Raw genomic sequence first — 22620 nt, forward strand, 5'->3', positions numbered from 1 at the left:
ATTTGACTATGTTCCCTGTTGCCTTTAATGCATCATTTGTGACTTGTGGAGCTGCCAATTACCAGAGCTGGTATCTCGCTAAATAGGGAAAATCTGTTAGAAATGCAGACCTGTTGGTGGTGAACCAGGGGCTCAGACCTAGAGCTATTTTTCTAGGTTTGCATTTGATCATGGCACACTGGCACACCAACATAATTGTCGCTACACCTTCAGAATTAATTAAAAATTTTTAAAAAAATGTAAAGCATATAAAATAGCATATCTACTGTATATTTGTGCAAAGTTTGAAATTAATTTAAATATCATCCATCCATCGTCTTCCGCTTATCCGGGGTCGGGTCCCGGGGGTAGCAGCTTCAGTAGGGAGGCCCAGACGTCTCTCTCCCCAGCCACTTGGGCCAGCTCCTCAGGAGGAATCCCAAGGCGTTCCCAGGCCAGCCGAGAGACATAGTCCCTCCAGCATGTCCTGGGTCTTCCCCTGGGCCTCCTGCCCGGAACACCTCACCAGGGAGGCGTCCAGGAGGCATCCTGACCAGATGCCCGAGCCACCTCAACTGGCTCCTCTGGACGTGGAGGAGCAGCGGCTTTACTCTGAGTCCTCCCCGGATGACTAAGCTCCTCATCCTATCTCTAAGGGAGAGCCCAGACACACTACGGAGAAAACTCATTTCGGCCGCTTGTATCCGGGATCTCGTTCTTTCAGTCACGACCCAAAGCTTGTGACCATAGATGAGGGTAGGAATGTAGATCGACTGGTAAGTTCAGAGCTTTGCCTTTTGGCTCAGCTCTCTCTTCACCACAACGGACAGGTACAGCGCCCGCTTCACAGCAGACGCCGCACCAATCCGCCTGTCGATCTCCTGCTCCATCTTCCCCTCATTTGTGAACAAGACCCCAAGATACTTACATTCCTCCACTAGGGGCAGCACATCCTCCCCAACCTGAAGGAGGCACTCTACCCTTTTCCGGCTCAAGACCATGGTCTCAGATTTGGAGGCACTGATTCTCATCCCGGCCACTTTGCACTCGGCTGCGAACCGCTCTAGTGAGAGCCGTAGATCACCCCCTGATAAAGCCAATAGAACTACATCATCTGCAAATAGCGGAGACGCAATCCTAAGGCTACCAAAACAGATCACCTTAACACCTTGGCTGCGCCTAGAAATTCTGTCAATAGAAATAATTTCCCTCTGGGATTATTAAAGTATTTCTGATTCTGATTCTGAAAAGTTATGAACAGAATCGGTGACAAAGGGCAACTTTGGCGGACTCCAACTCTCACCGGAAATGAGTCCGACTTACTGCCGACAATGCAGACCAGACTCTGACACGGTCATAAATTAAATATAATGAAATGTCAAAATTAACTTTATTTTGAAAACCCAACACCTCCGGCTCGTGTCTGTCTCGTGAAACTAGCTAGTGTATGAGAAGCTATTGGTGGCTACCGTGCGCTGTACTTAGCCTAGTGAGACCATCCTGATCTCGCGAGCTTTCAAGGTTTCACTCGCAGATCAGTCTGGTTACTCTCCGTTAAAGAAAATTTGGAGCCGTTCACCAAACGAACGTCCAATCAGCGTTGGCTTTGAGGCGGGTTGAGGTGTGACGCAACGAGAAGCGCGACAGTTCAGTCTAAAGAACATGGCGGCTTCAGCCGATGAAACTAGCGTTAGCGTGACTATCGAGCAAGTTTTATCGGAATTACAGAGTATTTCTTTGCTGAGCTAACGAGCCTTTACCTGCAGCAGCAAGAGTAGCTTGGCTTGTGGTTGTGTTTTCGTCGTCGCTCGTAACAGAGCGACGACGAAGCATGTTGACGAGTACGTCATATGCTTCGTTGATCTGATTGGTTTATTTGGCCCGTCTATCACCAACATAGGCCAATCAGCTAACCAGTATTTTCGCCCCTTCCCAAAATTACTTCAACGGAAGGTTTCCAGATGGATATGCGAAGCAAATCTATCTGGCGGCGTCAGGTTACGCTGTACTGCTCTTGGTATTGAAGGAAGGTTAAAGATGTAAGTTGCCAACCTAGCGACGTTGTCGCTATATTTGGGGACTATTCAGACTCCTTTTTACTTTTATTCAAAAAAGTGACTAGAAACTAATCTAGTGACTTCTCTGTGTTTTTGGCAATTTTGCATCTTCATGCGAAATCAGCAATCTGTCTACCGTTACTGTCTCACAACAGCTGCTAGAGGTGTGCGAGATCTCCTTAGTGCTCTCTCACAGGCACAGGCAGCTGCCTTGTCCTGACAGCCCTGCATGCATTGTGAGCAAAGAAAGCAGAGAGGAGACCTACTCTGTTTTATCATTGCAAATCTGTAACGCATGCATAAAGCTACTGATAATTCCACCCCAAAGTGGAGTATAGATATAATCAGGGGCGTATCTACTGGGATGGCACGGGGTGGCAGCTGCCACCCAAAAAGAAAGCCTTGCTACCCCAGCTAGCAACTCATGATTAATTCTGACTTAACGGGATACTGCATGTTATAAATTTGAACCTCTTTTTTCCCACAACACTGAATGCTGCATGATGAGGTAACCCAACACTGGCTTGAGGGAGGCCTGTTGAGTTGTGCTCTCGGGGCCCTTTCGATTTCTAAGTGAGTTATTGTCCCACTCACAAGCAGTCCTATGCTTGAATTTCGGCCGTCCGGTTGCAAGAATTTGCTCCAGGGTGAAGCCGTTTATCTGAGCAGGGAGCAGGCAGCTAGCTCGAAGGGGGAAACAGCCGTCGTTTGGGAAACTAGGCCTGGGCGAGCTGCTCAAGGCTCTGGAGAGAGGGTGGGCTCGGGTTGTGAAAGTGGCAGCATGTGGGCAGAAGTGTTTCCTTAAACTTCCTGCAAGGCTGTGCACAGGTGTGGAGGGGAGGTATCCTATGGTTTAGGCACCATCCAGCCACAGGGAAACAGCCTCATGTGGTCGCGGCTCAGCTTTTTTTTTTTTTTTTTTTTTAGTTGTCAGGGACAATGCAGCGCACATTATTACATTCATAATTGTAATAGGCAGAGCCATAACAAAATGTGTAGATGTGTTGCATGAAAGGTTTCTAGCCTATAGGCTAATTTGCAACCCCAGTCCCCAGTCAGGCCTTTATGAAATACATTTTCCTAAAATGTAGCTCACATTGCACAATCATATATAAAATACATTATAAAAGACAACCATTACAATTTTTACACAATCCTAACAACATTACACAAAACAACACCTCACATCTAATATAATCATAGTGACTCAATGTTCACATATTTGATTTTCTTTCAGCCAATGTTTCACCTTTCTATTAAATGTTTTCAGGTCAGTTTCTATTTTTATTTCCGTTGGTAAATCATTCCAAAGACGGATCCCTATCACTGAGAAACTTGACTGTCCAAAAGTGGTTTGCGCTTCCTGTAACTTATACCGACACGTTTGCGAACAATTATTCTGGACCATTTTAATAGCTCCAAAAATCTGCTCACACAGGATCTAACATCACATCCACTGGATAGATTTTAAAAAGAACCTCCTCAACTTATCTCCATTATCGTCCAGGTTGTGGTGGAAACACCAGTTAATTACTACTGCCCCCTGTCTGCGGTCCTTTACCCTGAAGGAGCAGCCTTCTTTTATAAATAACTTAGTAAGAAATGACTCTTGGAACAGAAACTATAATTTAACACATTTAATCTAATCAAGCCAAAGAAATGGTACAGACTTTATCAGCCGAGGTCTTGATTGATCATGCCACAGAAAAAAAGGAACAGAGAAGAGACTTGGATGATCATTACATCAGCATTTTACAAAATCTAGGTACACTCCCATGCAAGGGGCTGTATACTTCCTAACATGACATCAATGAAATAATGTGTCACCACTTGGGTGTTAAATGACAGACTGTGTCAAAGGCTATCTAAAGTGAACATACTCTGCCCAGGATAACTCGCCCGTTATCCATTACCCGTCCCCTTTGTTCATATTGGTCCAGGTCAGTGGATGTCCATTCTCTGACATCCACAATTTCTATGAATCATTTATTTTCCCAGTAACTGCTTTCAATAGCTCCAGCAACCTGTAGTTTCATAAAATGTCACATTACTGTCTGCATTGCATGTTTTGTAATATCTGAGTCTTTTAACAGGAGTTCCTGCCAACAGAACTATCATGATCGTCATCTTCCTTGGAGCAGTGATCGGGGTCCTGCTGCTGATGGTTCTTGGTGCTGTTTTTATGAAACTCAGAAAAACCAGAGTTAAAGAGAATCACAGAACTACAACAGGTACTGGATCTTTCAATAAGGCAGCTTTTACTGTCTGTAAACATCCACGTGTTTTTTTCATGTCAAAACATAAACATTTAATGAAGAATTTAGAAAAAGAGCTTAAATATTTAATAATTTTTTAATGAGCCAGTGTGAAATGTTTTAGGTTGCTGCTTTAAAGGTATACTATGCAACCGGGGTTGATTTTCCAGCGAGGCTCCCCCCAGAGGACGAAAGTAAAAGTGCACTGTCATAAAGATGCTCAGCTGTTCTGGTGTCACCGTCAAGCTAGGCGCGGTTGTTTTGAGCTTAGCAGACAGGCGAACGCAACGAAAAGTAAAAAAAAAAGGCAGTACAAACAATGACTAACACAGTGAAAGTATGAACATCATGGTTTCCCGCAGCGCTATTTTGGCGAGGCGGCCACCACGGCTGCCTTGCCAAACTCACGCTACCGCCTCGCCAACATAAAAAAAATAAATAAATAAATAAATAAAAAAAATAATAATAATAATAATAAAAAACTTGATATGCTTGCATGTTTATTTGACGTTAACACGCGGTTCTTTGTTGTTGCTTTCGCGCATGCATATAGTGAATGGCAGGGAAAAAACACATGGAGTTCTCGCCGTAAAGCAAGACCGACTCTCGCGGTCTTGCACCAGACTTCTGAGCCTGTGTGTGCGGGCCGAGGGCTCTTGCAATTGCAAGTACAGTATTTCCCCCACAGACCAGCAGGGCAGCCGAGAAAACCTTTGTTCGACCTGAAATGACTCATTTAATCATCCAAAACTGTATGGAACACATTAATTAACTGAAAAATGTTGCATAGTATGCCTTTAACTGGTATAAACAGTTGTCGGACCTGGCCTTGCTCTGAGTATCCACCAGCCCCAATACCTGTTTAGGACTTCCGTCTTATAGAGCTGTACTCTAAACATGGTTTGGGCTGAACTCACCGCTAACACCTGCAGTGCATTAGCTGGTTGTTACAAATTTCTGCTTCAAAGTTCATGGAATCACTCTGGGAAAAGGGGGTGACTTCGACTGGTAGACAGGTAGCTCTTCTTTGATCAGAGACAGATGTATCTCTCACATGCTAAAGAGAAAAGCATCAGCTGTAGCCCTGCTGCTGAGGAGGGAAAGAACGTGTTGATTATTTGATACTCTACAGGTGTAAGAAATGTTGTGTGTTGTCTGGTCGTGCAAAATAATGTCTCTACATTCCAAACTGAACTTTTAGGGCAGCGATCTACAAAGCTAAGCCTATTTGGCGTGGACCATCAAGCTGAACTTCGCACAGCAGCAAGTTTACACTTTCTGCAATGCAGAGAAAAACTGTTTATTTTGCAATGTGCAAGAAACACAAATGAGGATTCAGGTCCACACATTGTGTGTGACATCCCATTTAATCTCTCATTTAATAGAATGAGGCAATTCTATTCGCCCTTCCTACTTTAGATAGTACACTGACGGCTGTGTATTTCCAAAACAAAGTATATGTTTATTAGTTAGTTGTCTGAGTTAGTTCTCTTTATTAGTTGTAGTAAACTGCCAATATTCTATGTTCTTGTGTCTGAGCCCAAAGACCTGTGTGCATGTTGTTGTTTATGCTTGTTTCTGACAACGTTTCCTCAGAATAAGGAAAAACTGTTCCTGTAGTTACCACATTGTAGTTCTGTGTAGAACTGTGTAGTTAATTCATATCATCAAAAAATTTACACTGTCTCTCAGATGCTAAAGTACACTTGCACAAGCCTCAACTACTCCGATTTTCTGCAGTACTATCATGCATATTGCATTCTTCTTGCATCATTCTGTAAATAGGCAGGTGTTTTTCTCCCTTTTAACTTGAATATTTATTTTCTTTTTTACCTGAGTATGCCGTATTATCAATAATTACACAATACTTACTCTAGTATATATTTTTACTTGTCCTATCTGATAAATTCATTCTATGTTGCTTTAGAACTATCTTTAGATTAGATTAGGTTACTTTTCTTCTGTACTGTAAATTGTGTGTAACTCTCTTTGCCACTGTCCTGCCCAAATATCCCCTTTGTGGGATAATAAAGGAATTTCTCATCTTATCATCACTGATAGTAGATCAAATAATAGCAAAAGATTGGCATGATTATTAAAACTACTTAAGAAAATGATTGTGATAATTTTCTTTTCTTTTGAAGATCAAGATTCAACTCATGAAGTCATCATGATGTGAGTATTGGCACACTCTGATACATTTCCTATGGTTAACAGACTATAATGGAAAACTGTCACATTATTCTCCATATGATTAAGAATGGATTTGAAAATTGTGACGATGTTTAAACAGACAACAGTTCTAATGCTTCTTTGCTGCTTATGAAGGGCAACTTCACAGGAAATGAATGTTGTTACTTCCTCTTTTCTAAGCTTCTCAAAGAAAGAAAAAATGCAACAGTTTTGATCAGCAGCCATTTTGCAGTTCATATTAGAAGCACATGTTGATCTTCATAATTCAGTGAAATACAGTAGCTGTTGTGTTCTTGACTTACTATAATAAATAATTTGAGTATTAATGTCAATGAGAAATGTAATGTTTGGTGCGTAGCTCTTTAGAGTAACCAGACACACCTGTTTACTGAGGCTGAGAGTCTTTGACAGGACAGGTCTCTGGTTCAATTATCTGGCTGAGGTTTTGGTTCAAAGCCTTCTCCATCCCTCTATCTCTGATTTGTGTTTATTGAGAAATGGTGAAAGATTTAGAGTTTTAGTAACAATTTTAACCCAAAGGTAGTAGATTTGAATTTCCTCACAGTTGCAATTTGCAGACACGATTCCATCTGTAATAAACAGTTTGTTAAACCACTAGTTTTTGTATAATCATTTCGGTTTTTACTTGTGTTATGGGAGTTTTGGGTGGAATATTAAACAATAGTAACTGAGTTCCCATCTTTACTAAATGACGAGACGGTGGTAATGACATTCCAGCACTTTTATTGAGAAACAGAGCAGAGATTCACATAGTTGGAAAATAATCGCACCCCACGGTTCCGCTGCAGTCTCTGTCTGCCCTGTCTCTGTCCGTGTCGCTTTTTGGGCTTCCCCTAATACTGCACCGTGGCCTTCCCATGAGACAAAACAAAGACAGTCTATCGTAAACAATCAGTATTCCTCAGCAGCTGCAGCATTTGGCCTTGCACTCAGCAAACAGTGGATCTTATACACAGACATCAGGTCTCCAGGCCTCCTCTGTCCAAGTGGTGTGATGCCATAGTGACTTCAGAATAATAATTCTTATAACATTCCTCTGTTTTTTTTTTTGGGTTTTTTTTATGATGGCGTCGTCAGCATCAAGACAAAACAAGATGACCCATCATATGAAAATGTGAACAAAACACAGAGGAACCATTTCTGTAAACTCGTAAAGTGGGACCCAAAGGGTTCCCGTGTTGGAACCGGGCAGTGCTGGAACTTTTAGTACAGATCAACATGAATGCTTCATAGAGCTTTAACACACAAGATCAAAGGTTTAGCTTTCATCTACAATTTAGGATTCATCTAATTAGGTAAGGCCTGTTTTAGGTACCTATGCGCACATTATATTGAAATTACATTAGACTAGATAGCTAAAACCTGTTCAGTAACCAAGGTCGAATCCGTCTACTCTTCCCCACCCTGAATACCCTCCTATTCCTTTCTCCACTAACCCCTACGATGGACAATAATCCACCACTCCAAACTTACAACACCAGGAGCAAAGGCAGGAGAGGTTCAGTGCAGGCAAGGGAACCCCAGAAAAAGCTACCCCTAGGGGGTAGTAAAAACTGGCAAGGCCCCCCTCCCAGGGAGATCTGCTCTCGGCCAATCTGAGCCTGAAAACCCTGTATTGAATCTAAGTGTTAGCATTACCAGCTAATATTAAAGGATCTTTAGAGCCTATCCGATCCTGTTCTTCCGGTTCTTCCTATATCAAATCAAAAGGGTGCATAAACCATAGATCCTTGTGTGTCTGAAGCAAACAGTTTCCATTTTTTATTGAATTTTCGCTTTCCTTTTTTTTTCTTAATTTTATTTTTATTATTTAGTAGCAGTACTGCAATAAAATAAAATAATAGTAATAATAATAATAACCCCTCTGTGAGAAATCTGCATGTTTAATCAAATCATTTCAAATAATTTATGCATGTCATGCTTCTGGGCCCCTACTTTTTCAGCATGAAATCGAACGTCTCACCCTGGGGCAAGGCTCGACCCCGAGAACTCTGCCTTTGACCCATTATACTGAATATTCCGCCTCCCGGATTTTTATTTATTTTATTTATTTTTTTGATAAGTCCTCCGCGAGATCGACCAACTAAAATGAAAGGCCTTACATCTGATGATCGTTTGCGTATAATGATCGAGATCTCCTTTCAAATCTGCGTACGTCTACACAGAAGTCAGGAATTAAGCATCCCTGCCGCTTTCACCCACTACACTAGTGGGCAGCCTCTGCCCAACTGGACAGAAGGACTTCCCTTGACCAGCTGCAAATCGCTCAGCCCGGTCTTGTTTCCCAGGTGAAAATCGTTCTGCCCCTCCTCCCCCCAGCGGGAGAGTCCGTATTTCAGCTGAAAACGTATTTTAATTAAATTTTGAATTTTAGTTTAATGTTTAAACCTTAGTCACCGTTCGGTATTGCGAACCCTGTTTTATTTGCCTTAAGGATTAAATATAATTCATTATTTCTACTGGCTTTTACTTTTACTACCTTTTAGGTTTACAGTTTTAAATTTTAAAATTTCTTGAGGTATACTTTAAAATGGGGTTTAAATTTTAAAAGCTTGCAAGCATTTTTGAGCAATTGCGTTTGTTTTTTTAAAAGAGCTGGAAAATAATCCCCTTACCGTCTCATGAAAGAAAGGTTCGGATCTTCGCGCCGACGCCCATAGATGCTCCGAGACCAGGAGCTCCTGCATGTCCCATGAAAATCCATTCGGGGTACCAGAGGCCGGATAACCTCTCCGGGCCGGCCAAAGCATCTCCTGTCCTCGGACTCCCTCGCTCATCGGTCGGAGATCTTGTTTGTTTACGCCAAATTGTTATGGGAGTTTTGGGTGGAATATTAAACAATAGTAACTGAGTTCCCATCTTTACTAAATGACGAGACGGTGGTAATGACGTTCCAGCACTTTTATTGAGAAACAGAGCAGAGATTCACATAGTTGGAAAGTAATCGCACCCCACGGTTCCGCTGCAGTCTCTGTCTGCCCTGTCTCTGTCCGTGTCGCTTTTCGGGCTTCCCCTAATACTGCACTGTGGCCTTCCCATGAGACAAAACAAAGACAGTCTATCGTAAACAATCAGTATTCCTTAGCAGCTGCAGCTTTTGGCCTTGCACTCAGCAAACAGTGGATCTTATACACAGACATCAGGTCTCCAGGCCTCCTCTGTCCAAGTGGTGTGAGGCCATAATGACTTCAGAATAATAATTCTTATAACAACTTGCCACACAAAATAAATCCAAGGGCCACAAATGGCTCCCGGGCCGCACTTTGGACATGCCTGATCCACCTCATGTGGTAGAAGGCAGCAGCTGTCTGCCCTTAAGGCTCAGAGCAGCTGGGGGAGCAGCAAGGTGCTTTTGCAGAGGTGCCAGCTGAAATCAGCTCATACTGGGCAAAGCCTGACGCTCTCTCTGCTGACAAGAGTAGCCCGCAGCCTGTAAAACCAATAAAATAATTTCACTACAATTAAAAATATTTTGTGAGTTCTTGTTGCTCCCCGCACGGCTGAGGCAAAATATGTCATAAATTTGAAAATTTTAACTCTGTAAGACAAACTGGAGCTCATATCCCCCCTGATGGAGTAAGGAAGCTGTCAAAAAAAGATGTGTGCAGCTTTTAAATAATTCATATTAATATTTTCATGTCAGAAAAATACTGTACACTATATTCTGCTGTCATATATGTGAGTCTAATTTCTATGACTACAAGTGTGGACACAAATTAAAGTTTATGGGTATGAGTAGAAATGTGTTGAAATGACGCCACGATGACGCATTATTGAGGAGGAAGTCTCTGCAGCAGTTATGGCAGGCCTTTTAACATAAAATTGGCTTTACTTATGTCTGAAAATATCTTATATCTGAAATTAATGTATGACTAGACATAGTTGTAGAGTGCCTTCTCCGGGTTGGGGAGGATGTCCTGCCCCTAGTGGAGGAGTTCAAGTATCTTGGGGTCTTGTTCACGAATGAGGGGAAGATGGAGCGGGAGATCGACAGGCGGATTGGTGCAGCGTCTGCTGTGAAGCGGGCGCTGTACCGATCCGTTGTGGTGAAGAGAGAGCTGAGCCAAAAGGCGAAGCTCTCGATTTACCGGTCGATCTACGTTCCTACCCTCATCTATGGTCACGAGCTTTGGGTCGTGACCGAAAGAACGAGATCCCGGATACAAGCGGCTGAAATGAGTTTTCTCCGTAGTGTGTCTGGGCTCTCCCTTAGAGATAGGGTGAGGAGCTCAGTCATCCGGGGAGGACTCAGAGTAGAGCCGCTGCTCCTCCACGTCGAGAGGAGCCAGTTGAGGTGGCTCGGGCATCTGGTCAGGATGCCTCCTGGACGCCTCCCTGGAGAGGTGTTCCGGGCACGTCCCACCGGGAGGAGACCCAGGGGAAGACCCAGGACACGCTGGAGGGACTATGTCTCCCGGCTGGCCTGGGAACGCCTTGGGATTCCTCCTGAGGAGCTGGCCCAAGTGGCTGGGGAGAGGGACGTCTGGGCCTCCCTACTGAAGCTGCTACCCCCGCGACCCGACCCCGGATAAGCGGAAGACAACGGACGGACGGACGGACATAGTTAATCTAGATATATCCAATTATATTTTGAACAAACAACATAGCAATTTAAGATATATCTTACATTGTGCCTAGTAAAACAATGTCAGATGTACCTTTTAAGTTGTACTGAGGCTCTAATTCAACATAACTGCAAAAATTTACTGACTACCTGAAATGTATTTTTCACATATCAACAGTTAAATTACGACTAGTCATAAAGTACATTTGAAATAGCTTGCTTTTTTGTTTTGACTAGTCATAATTCTAATCAGACATATCTTAAACTACCTCATTATTCAAGATAACTCTGGTGTATTTTTAGATATGTAAAACTAGGATTCGACGTGGAAAATAAATTGCAGACATCTTGAAAGCAAATATTGAATAGGCAAAACTCAGTTAAAGATACCTTGAACACTTATTATCCTAGACACCCGGCGTATGTCAGATATCTTTAAGTAGCATTCTGATTTCATAGAACTGCAGACAACAGTTTTGGACAGCTCAATGGCAGCACTACGGGGCCTTTTAAATTCAGATATGTAAAAGTTTTATGTTGACTAGGGATAATTTAATCTGAGATATTTTGAATCATAGTTTCAAAAGTGCTGCCAGTCAAATGATGACCGGTGGTGTCATAAAAGAGATTTTGACGTGACAAATGTGAGATATCCAGGATGTAATTATAAGGTGTTGATTATATTACATTACATAAGCAGATTTTATGTTAAATCTGCTTGACATACTGCGCTTAAATGTCAATCTCCAGCACCAGCAACCATAGTTTCTACATATTCTTTGTATGTTGTTTATATCCACGTGCATACACACAGTTTTTTTTTAAAGCCTGGAAAAGGGTTTAAAATTTCCAGGTCATTTGTGTCTTACACTTTGCTTGCAACTGGGGCAGGAGCTTAATAAAGAGAACCGTTTTGCTTCTTGCGTGTGTTGACACTCTGTGACTCCAGGGTATTTAGTTTGGCAATGTGATTAAGACTTAGTTTGTCAAATACAGAGACAACAAATTAATAAGCATTCAAGTATGGTTTATGGGTTGGGTTTCTGCAATATTATCAGGGTGTAAAAACTCATCTTCAGATCCAATCTCTGCTCTGGTGATCTGCGCTGCATAATCTACTTTCAGCAGTTATCGCCGGTTATTGTAACGGTAAACTGCATAAAATACGAGCTAAACTGAGGAGGGTCGGTGAAATTGTGCCTTATATCTCTGTGTGCCATGTGATGGACTGGTGACCTGTCCGAGATGGACTCCACCTCCCACCCATTGACTGTTGGAGACAGGCACCAGAGCCCCTCACCCTCACCATTTTAAACCATAAAATAATTTGAATGTGATCCAGACTAAACAGTGTTGCATTTTGCACAAGGTTCGGAAACATGTTAAATGACCACATAGATACAAGTGAAAAGTTTTCAAATGGAGCTGAAAGAGTTTCTGGTTTCTGTGCTGCAGGTCAAGCAGAACGAAGACTCAGTGACTTATTCTGCTGTCAGGACTAAAAATAAGACGGAGGCGAACATCGACCCCAGCAGTCTCTACAGCAGCATCACTAAGACAAAATGAACTAAAAAGGGAAATGAAACGTCTCATCACATCTCTGCATTTTATGAACTTTTTTAACAGAAAGTGTAGTGTTGGGTTTAAGTTTCAGCGATACAAAGCATACATTTAAAGCTTGTGTTGCAATATCTGTTGCATTTTAATGAGTGTAAATACAATCTGTTTCAATGCTTTTTATTAAATCTTCCAAGTTTTCACATGTTTCACTGTCCGCTGCACTGGCTTCTCATCACCTTCAGAATCCACTTTGAACATCTTGGTTTTGACTTAAAGAGGTCTACATGGACAAAAAGCATTCTAAAAACACATCCCCATCCGAGCCCCTTACTCAAATAAATTATAATGAAATTGTTTCACACATTCAGTGGCATATAGTTTGAATTATTTACAGGAAAGAACATGTTTTTAGAGTTCATGTAACTGCTTTCCTGGGTTCCCTGATAGCAAAAGGAGTGAATCAAAGTTGAAATATGGTTAGGTAGAAATATTGAATCCACGTTGAAGCCTGACATTTAAATTACACATAGTGGTCGGGGACTTACATGTTGAATCAATGTTAGTTTTGCATCCACAACTGATACTATATCAATATAGATTCAACCATCATCTCAATTTGGGTCTACACATATTGAATCAAAGTTAAGGAATCAATATTGATTTGTGTACATTTGACATTCAAATATTCAGCTTTTCTAATACCATTGTGAAGCCCAGTAGAAAAGTTTAGTCTTTCACTAATGAGTTTCTGCTGATAAATCAACATAATAATATACTTAGGGCTGGGCAAGTTAACGCGTTAATTTCGCGTTAATTCATTAGACTATTAACGGCGATATTTATTTTATCGCGCATTAACGCATGTCAGCTTTCAGTCAGTGTCAGTCAGCAGGCGCGCTGACTGCAGCGCGCTGTCTCACGGCAGCACTCTCCCGCTCCCCCTCCCCTCTCGTACATGGCTCAGCGGCGCCAGCCAATCAGCACGCAGGCTCAGCCTGGCCCGCCCACTCAGCTCTCACACAAACTTAATACACAAACAGCTGAGAGAGACCGCAGCGAAAAAACATGAACAGAGGAAGTAGCACCGTTTGGCTTTATTTTAATACCGTAAATGAAATCAAGCTGTATGTTTTGTAAAAAGCCGGTTCATTTCAGTGGAAACACAACAAATTTATCTAAGCACGGGAAAAAACATGAAAACGTCGAGCCCCAGAAACGGAGAGAGGAGACGAAACTTCTCTCACTGCCCCGACAGACCCACAGACGTCTCTGACTGAGGCGTTTCAGTCCTCCAGGGAACATCCAGGTCAGTGGATGGATGGATGGATGGATGGATGGATGGATGGATGGATGGATGTTACTGGAGCCCACACATAACATGTAATTAAGACCTTGAAAGAACCCAGTACATATATTAAAAAGTGTTATTTAAGATAAGATAACATTAGCTAATCCTTTTTTATCCCACGACGGGGAAATTTATAGGATTAAAGCAACAGGCAGGTGCACACAACACAGACAAAATTACATAAGGATTGAAATATATAAGAGGTGGATTAGCGAAAAAACACTGAACATAACATTATTATTATTATTATTATTATTATTATTATTTAATTGTAATAATAAAATAAAAACCACAAAACCCAAAAGGTCAACAGTTTCATGATACATCAAGCTTAGGGACTGGCTAATATACAGCAGGTCAAAAAAGGCCATATTTTGGCTGCAGTGCTTGCTGTTCTCTTATGAAGAAAAGATCAACTAGTGCACTAAATTCAATAGATGGGTTGAAAATATCCAGTATAAAATAAGTGCTACAAATGTTACAACACTTTTGTTCATATGGCATCAGAACATTAAAATAAAAGTGCTCTTTACACTACTTTTGAATTCATTCTTGGAGTTTGTAAATACAATGCGATTAATCGCGATTAAATATTTTAATCGTTGCCCAGCCCTAAATATACTATTACATGTTTCTTTGCTTGGTACTGGTGTTAAACACGTTTTTGTTGGCAGATGATTGGTATTTTACCAGACAAAATTATCTTACATTACCTTATTTCCAAAACTGTGAGAACACAAACTTGGAGAAATGACAACATGGCATTAACATCAAATTTTATTTAGGAAACAGTCATAGATCAAGACCACCAGCAGCCTGAGCAGCAGGTGTAGGTGACATGGAGACAAATATCATTTGTGATAACAAGTGTTTTGTAGAACTATAGGGCAACTCTGGAGACAACAATGCAAGAAAAGGCTGAAGTGGCACGTCATTCAAGTAGATGCATTTATCTGTAGATGCATGTATCTGACTGACAGAACAACATTATTCAGGGAAGAACAGTGTCCATGAGGGTGAGCCTTGTACTGTTTTTAATGTTCTTTTTTGTCTCTACATTCTATCCCTACTTGCTTTTATTCAGTTTTATTTTCCTGTATTTTAATCATGTAAAGCACTTTGCATTGTCTCTGTACTGAATTGTGCTATATAAACGGTATGTGTTGGGGTAACCTAAGTTCGCTTGACTTAGGTTTGGGTCACTTTGGTTCCTCGATGCCTCCCTGCCACTCTGGTGCATAACAAAGCCACTCCTAGACAGTTTCCCTATAGTCCTTGTCAGTCAGCTTTGGGTCAAACCGCCGACCAGCAGCTGGAAGACACAAAAATAAGAGCGAGGAAGATAGTTTTTATCCAACAAAATATCTTATTAACCCCCCATCCCCACCCCATGGGGGCGCTACCCCTTCCTATGTCCAGCTTTTGGTGTGTGCAAAACTGTTCCACACAAACATTACATTGCCTCTGACAATGAATGGACAAACTTGAGTGTCTGTAAAGACAAACATTGCGTACCACAAACATTAATGACAACAGTGAAGGCGCAAATTGTGATAGGCTAAAATGAGATGTTTGGTGATGTACCATGATGAGAGTGAAGCTCACCTCACATGGGTGTGATTTTTAACGAAAGTTACTGTCAGCATCCAGCATCCACTTTTACTGGAAAGAGGAGCAAATGACTGACTCCATCTAGGCAATGTATCCAAGCATCTCTTAATCTCACCAATTACATTGTCCTTTTTTTCATTTCTTATAGCTTGCACTTTCAATGTTACTTTATTCCAGCATAACATTTTTAAAAGGTTTTAAATCATCATTCCCTAAACTCACCAAATAGGCAGTCTTGTAGTGTTGTGTCCTTGAATGGCTTGTTGCTTTCTGAGCAATGCTAAATCAGAAAAGTAAAAGGAAGGCACTGCATCAGAAACAGCACAACATAATTTTTTTATTAACAAAGAGCAACTTTTTTTTTTTTTTACACAGTATGCATGCATTTATATTCCAGTCCATAGTGTTCATTCATGTTCATGCCAGTCACTATGTTTAAGCATATTAACACTCCTGGTCCAAAATTTGGTCAGTAAATCTGAACAATTTCATTACATTTCATATATAGATCTACAAGCTCTCTGACACATTTTTAACTTGTAACTAAAGATCTAAACACATTTTTCTCTGAAGAAAAAGCAAAACCACACTGAAATGATCTACATTTCAGAAATTAATGCAACTTCGGTCACTCAAATAAACTACCATCTTTTGATGGACTGATTCTTCCACTGACTCTGCTTCACTGAAATTTCAAATTAAACATTAAATAATGTACTGGTTATAAGTCTAAGAACACACATGGAAACTGTAAGGTTCCACTTTGATACTCAGAGTTAAATAAATAGGTATAAGCCAATGAATATTCTTTAATATTTATCTTAATGTTAGTTTACATATATATCACATTTACCTATCAAGCTGCATCATAAGCAGAAAACAATGTGGTAATTTTTCAATAATATTAGTAATATCCTGCCGTCTTGCTCCTCTCCGTTGGCAACTTGACCCACTGGTGCGTTGGTGGTCCTCGGTGTCCAGGGCTGGGTGCTCGAGCAGGCCCCAGCTCACTCCTGGTGGCTGTTTCTCGTGGCCTGGGCCCTGTGGCAGTGTTGGGGCCCCGCCAGGGGGTGGAGCGCCTTGGGTCTCTGGGCTCATGGATGGATCCGCTCCAGCGTAACTCTGTGCCAGCGGACAGCACTGTGGCTGGTATCTGCCTCAGTGCTCTGGGTGTGAGTCTTTGGCCCCTTATAACCACTATTCAGCATTTCTCTTATGGATAAACCTGACATACACTGTACAAGCGCACTGTCACAAACACCTACAGGTGCTCAGATTCATGACCTGCCTTGTGGCAGTTCTTAAGACTTCTCCTTGTATGTTTTAGATTCTATTCTATTGCAGTTTTATGTTTGTTTTAAATTGAATGCATGCCTGTATTTGAGTCACCACATTATAAAACATGACATTGATGTAAAACAAAAGTTTATAAACTTAAAAGAAGTTTTTACAACCATTTGCTCCACTAGTCTGATCAAAATTAGCATAAACATTTTTTTGAACCTTCATCAGAAATCACTGGATGGTGGTGTTGAGCTTCAAATGTGTTTAATAACCAATCCACAACATTACACCACATTGCACTTCCTCTTTTTTTCTTTTTTTTAACTCATAGAATGAAGAGAATTTAACTTTTACAGTGTTCAGTAATACTAGGTAAGGTATGTACAAAAAGATGATGTCTTTGGATTATGGATTGTTTAACTGATAGTAATAGAAGTTTGTTTCATATGGGCTATATTCTTTTTAAAAGAAGTAAACTAATGGTGTGGGAACCACATGACCTGATGTGGGCTGGGTGTTGCTTAATTCATTTTGTCAAAATGAAAAAAGGCAAAAGGGAAGTTACATTATCTTCACTTCATAGATGAGACAAGTTTCACAAAGTCCAGCAGCTGATGGAATGACACGAAATGGCGATGCTGGAGTTATTTCTACTTTTTGTTCTGGAGTTTAAAGGTAAATACTTAGCTTGTCTGTCATGTTGAATGTTGATTGATTATCTTAGTAACATTTTCAGATTCTGTCTTTCTCTTTTAAAAGGTATCAGTGGAGAGGATACTCATTTCTATCATAAAGTTGGAGAGAACGTTGTTTTGCCTTGTGGTAATAGAACAGTACACTCGTGCTCCAGTGTTGACTGGCTTTACAACAACATCGTTGGCAGTAACACTAACTCAAAGGTCCAAAATGGAAATGTTTACCAGAGGTCAGCTGATGCTGCCAGGCTGAGGTTGGACAGTAGATGCTCTCTGATCATCAGGAACATCACTGGTGAGGATGCTGGACGTTACACCTGTCGCCCTGGGAAAGGAGTCCTAACGGATCGCTTAGTACATCTGATTATTTTATCCAGTGAGTGTTTTTAACTTAAATAGCTGTTTTTTTGTGTGTTGTTGTACTTGCAGCTGAGTCAGAAAAGTTCTCACTTTTCCCTGAGTTTGAGCTTAGATTCATCACTAAGGTGTCAATTAGGTTTAGGTTAGGGTGGGGTTAGGTGTAAACCCATAGAGGTTAGGGTCAGGCCATAAAAAGGCTATAAGATGAATGGTAGACAAGGCATGATCCTCACTATGTACATTAAACAATGATGTGTGTGTGTGTGTGTGGGGGGGGGGGGGTTGTCAGGGAATGTGAGCATCTATTTCTCAGAGAGCAATATCAGTTATCTCTGGTTTTCTTTCAGTCTCTTCATCTCAGCCAGGTGGTGATCCTTCAAAGGATGAACATGGAGATTTAACGTTACAATGTTCTCTGTGGAAGTATTTGGAGGACAGCTGTCAGGACGGCCTCTTCTGGGTGGATGATAAAGGAACTAAGCTGGTTGGCCAAGATGTCACTAAAGAGCAAAAGGTCAACAAACAGATTAAATGTGTTTCTTCTCTGACTGTGAAGCATCAGACTGGCAGCACCAGTAAATACACATGCAAGTATTTTCAGGGAAACAACCTGAAGATAGAAGCTCTCTACTCACCTGCCTCTACAGGTACAGTACTGTTAGTACTTAAACAAGGATAAAAGAAAAAAAACAAATTATTTTCCTACTATAGAAACACAATGTTGTTTAATAGAGTGAAACATTTTTAAAAGGTGCATTCAACCATTATTTAACCACAGATCCCACTCAGAAGTTCTCTATTAATGTCATTGGACCAGTGGTTGCGGGGGCGGGGCTGCTGCTGTCTGTCATTGCTGCTGTCCTCATCAAATGCAGAAGGAGAACCAAAGAATCAGGATCAGGAGAGCTCACATTCAGGTTCTCTTTTTTTAAATGTAGTTTTTTTTTTTGCCATAAGGTCTTTTTCACGACCACATGATGTCTATAAGATTCATGGAAGAAGTATATCCACTGGTGATTTATGTAGCTGAGATGTCCACAAAGAAGTCTCTCTGAGAAGTATGGGCATTCATTTTATTCATGTTCAGATTCAGCAGAAATCTTTCTAGGTTGGAGGTGCTCATTCAGTCTTCTGCCAGAAGGGTAGACCTAATAGGAGGCCTCACACATAGTGGCGGTGTTTCTTTCATCATAGCCTGGCAATTTTTTTTTTAACAGATATGAATATTATAACAAGTCAGAAAATGGATGGATGGATATGCAGCTTTAACCACCTACCCACCCACCCCACCCCGGCCCTCCATAATACACAAAGGAAGGAGTGCAGTAGGCAATATGGCAACTTCGCCATGCAGGTCATGTTTTAAGAGAGACCAGTTAATGTTAATGATGTGAAAGACAGAACTCCACGACAGTAGTTAACAAGAGGCATGAAGAGTTGGGTTTAGTTCAAGATTCCAATAGCGATTAGAAAATGCAGCAATTGTAACACTGATGAAAAGTTCACATTAATTCAGGACGTTGACAGTAGTTCACAGCGATGCAACGGTCAAGCTTTCACGTTGGAGAAGCTTGGCCAGTTTCAGTTTCCTTTGCAAAGAAGAAAAAGAGAAACCTGCTGGTTGTAAGATACAGGCAGTAACATTGAATCTATTAGAAGGGAGGAACCTTGTCTGCCTTCCAGTTTTACATAATTATCTGCTGAATTAAAAAAAAATAATAAAGTGCATCAAAGGTTGTTCCTTGATGGATTTTCCAGAACAAAGAAATGCTCCAATACATTAGGGGAAATTTAGGGAAAATACCAAGAGTACCATACTGCAGTGGCAGGGTGCTGCCATCTTTACTATTAATGCCAGAAGTGCATGAAATTACTGGACGACTCTCAATATCTCTGTCCTGATTAGTTTTTTTCTGTTTTGGACTTTTCTGTTCTCCACTCCGTGCTCCATCCTTCCTAGTCACCACTCCAGCCACCACTCAGCACCATCATTAGTTCCACCTGTTGCTGCAGATAATCAGTCCCAACTCTGCTCACCTTTTACTCAACCTACATTTACCTGCCTCTTTCCACCACTCCCTGCCTGAACATCTCGTCTCTTCCCGCATAGCATCTGTTGTTCCCTGGCATCTAATCATCGCTCTGCCTGTTCATGTTCTCGCCCTGCCCTCAATAGTTTGTTTGACTATTTCAATTTAATTTTTATTTTTTTATTTTTTTCAATTAAATTTTATTTATATAGCACCAATTCATGAAACATGTAATCTCAAGGCTCTTTCAAAAGTCCAATTCAATCAGATTACACAGATTGATAAAAAGAATTATTGCTTCAAGTCTCTCCAAGCAGCATTCACTCCTGAAAGAGCGTAGAGCCACAGTGGACAGTCGTCTGCATTGTTGATGGCTTTGCAGCAATCCCTCATACTGAGCATGCATGAAGCAACAGTGGAGAGGAAAACTCCCCTTTAACAGGGAGGAGTACCTCCAGCAGAACCAGAACCAGGCTCAGTGTGAACGCTCATCTGCCTTGACCCACTGGGGCTTAGACAAGACAGAGCAGAGACACAGAAAGCACAGAGTACTTTCTATGTTATAAAGTAATAGAGGATGATCTGCCTCCCCTGATGATGTCACAGCTAACAGAACGCCAGACCAGGTGTACCTTCTATGAAGAAAAATATGACAGAGAACAAAAAAAAGGTGAAAAGATAAGTAATGCAAATTAGAGAACAGTGCTTGTCTGCCCTGCCCGATTAAGTTTTTCCTGAGATTCCTTTGTCTCGCTCTGCCTACGCTGGGAAAATGTCAGCGGCTTCCCATTCAAACATATGATACAATAAACTATGGTATCCACATTGAAATTACACTATTACCAATGCAGTCAACTCACTCCTTTGTGACAATAGAAATTATGTTCTAGTTAACCTGGCTATTAATACCAACTATTTTAAAAAAAAGTTTATTTATTGAGTGAAAGGTTATTTACTTCCTTATTCAATGTGTGAATTGTCCACTAACCATTATTTATGTATACTCAGGCAAGCTTTTGTTGGCAAGAAATTGTAATGCACTGTCTCTTTTCAAGCCACCTAACACAAATAAAAGACTGTATGGAAGCTTTGGTCCAGTGGCTACCTTCTCTATAGGTTGTAAACAGTTAAGCAGGAGTATATTAAAACAGGAATGCTAAATTGACATATTTCTCAAAATGATTTTCCAGATGTGAAAAATCCAAACTACCACATCAAAATGTGAGTATCCTTCCCATATCGTGCAGTATCTTAGTCTGTGGGTCTTGTTAACGATAGACACGTCACTCAAATGAACTTATTTACTGAAATCTGGACTGTCATGGTAAAAATTACACACATGCTGGGTTTTTAAATTTCAGTATATCTGATGTCATTAGGTATTGTGAGCACACACCTCAAAGCAGTAAACTGATAACACTTTCTGGTTTATGAAGCTTCTCTCAGTTTCAGAGAGTTGTCTTGTTTAAGGGATACATTTATCCAACAACATAAGGTTATTTTAGATAATAAAATTTAAATTGCACGTTTTTGTAAAACAACCGTATGTCTTTGCAAATTCTTTGCAAGTCTGCAAAGAATTTAGCTTCTGATTATTTTAGCTCAGAAACTGCCATGCAAGGTTTAAAAATCTGATTTCACTCAAGAAGTGGAGCATTTTACTGTGCAGCCTGTCAATTGTTCTCTGCCATGAAAGCCAATTAAACTTGTACTTTTATTTGTCCTCAGAAGGAGCCGCAGTCCAATCTGACATATGCTACTGTTGACCATTTTAACCCAAAGGCCCCTCAAAAGAAAATAGTAGGTGATTCACTGATGTTCAGATGTTTCAATATAACAATTTCTTTGCGTGACAGTATAACACATAATTAAAACAGGTGCATGGGGACAGCTGCTCATTTGACAGTTGAGTCATTGACCGACTGTAAATGTCAGTCACAAAAGGTAATTTGTAAAGATGGTGGGTGACTTTATTCAAACATATTCATTAAAAGATGGGTGGAAGTGTGGTAGTAAAACAAGCAACTACCCTAGATTATCGGGAAACCATGCCCCTTCAGGGAGAACCTCAAGGACTCAAGGACAAGCTTTATATATATATATGCTGATTCTATTTTCCAGCAGAATTTGGCACCAGCCCAGACAGCCAAAGGTACCAAAAGCTGGTTAGATCACTGGGGCGTTAGTGTTAGCTTGAACGGTCAGCAAACTGGCCGGATCTACAAGATGTGAGACACCAGAACCAACAATCCAGACAAGCTGAAGGCAAACCTGGACTTCCTGAAAAAGCTCCTCAAAGCAACAAGAGTGTGCCAAAATTTAGGTGGGACATTAAAAGGGCCAAGTTTGTTTATCTCGCCTTTATTACTTACTCAAATCTTCATTTGAAAACTGCTATTTGTATTTACTCTGGCTATTGTTATCCATTAAAATTTTTTTATGAAGATCTGAAGCATTTAAGTGACAAAAAAAGCAAAAACAAAATAAATCTCTATGGGTAAACTACTGTATGTGTTGCATTTAACTTCAGGGTTATGATATAATGATAATAATAATCAGTAAAACAAGTCTTAAGAATACATAAACATAGTTTGGTTTTGGAGTTTTAATCTGATACTAATCTAAGACGTTTCATTATTGGTCTGAATCATGTGGTTTGTGTG

At 40.8% G+C, this 22620-nt stretch overlaps 2 protein-coding genes across 6 annotated transcripts in view; one reads left to right on the forward strand and one right to left on the reverse strand.

The window, feature by feature from the left end:
• Window positions 1-22620, reverse strand: part of LOC110368380 — a 718672-nt gene that overhangs the window by 243676 nt on the left and 452376 nt on the right. The gene's annotated exons all lie outside the window — the stretch shown is intronic.
• LOC105922415 overlaps window positions 1-22620 on the forward strand; it is a 36778-nt gene that overhangs the window by 3763 nt on the left and 10395 nt on the right. The window contains exons 4-9 of one of the 4 annotated variants that reach the window (XM_036130470.1): window positions 4130-4267; window positions 6436-6466; window positions 17456-17547; window positions 17632-17943; window positions 18275-18441; window positions 18706-18844. In XM_036130470.1, coding sequence (XP_035986363.1) covers window positions 17502-17547; window positions 17632-17943; window positions 18275-18441; window positions 18706-18844 — 664 coding nt within the window. In that variant the 5' untranslated portion in view covers window positions 4130-4267; window positions 6436-6466; window positions 17456-17501. Of the gene's footprint in view, window positions 1-4129; window positions 4268-6435; window positions 6467-12524; window positions 12830-17455; window positions 17548-17631; window positions 17944-18274; window positions 18442-18490; window positions 18575-18705; window positions 18845-21575; window positions 21758-22620 lie in introns of those variants that run through there. The other 3 variants (XM_036130473.1, XM_036130471.1, XM_036130472.1) reach the window with 3 other exon arrangements.

The sequence above is a fragment of the Fundulus heteroclitus genome, unplaced genomic scaffold (genome assembly GCF_011125445.2).
Source record: "Fundulus heteroclitus isolate FHET01 unplaced genomic scaffold, MU-UCD_Fhet_4.1 scaffold_36, whole genome shotgun sequence".
Classification (NCBI taxonomy): Eukaryota; Metazoa; Chordata; class Actinopteri; order Cyprinodontiformes; family Fundulidae; genus Fundulus; species Fundulus heteroclitus.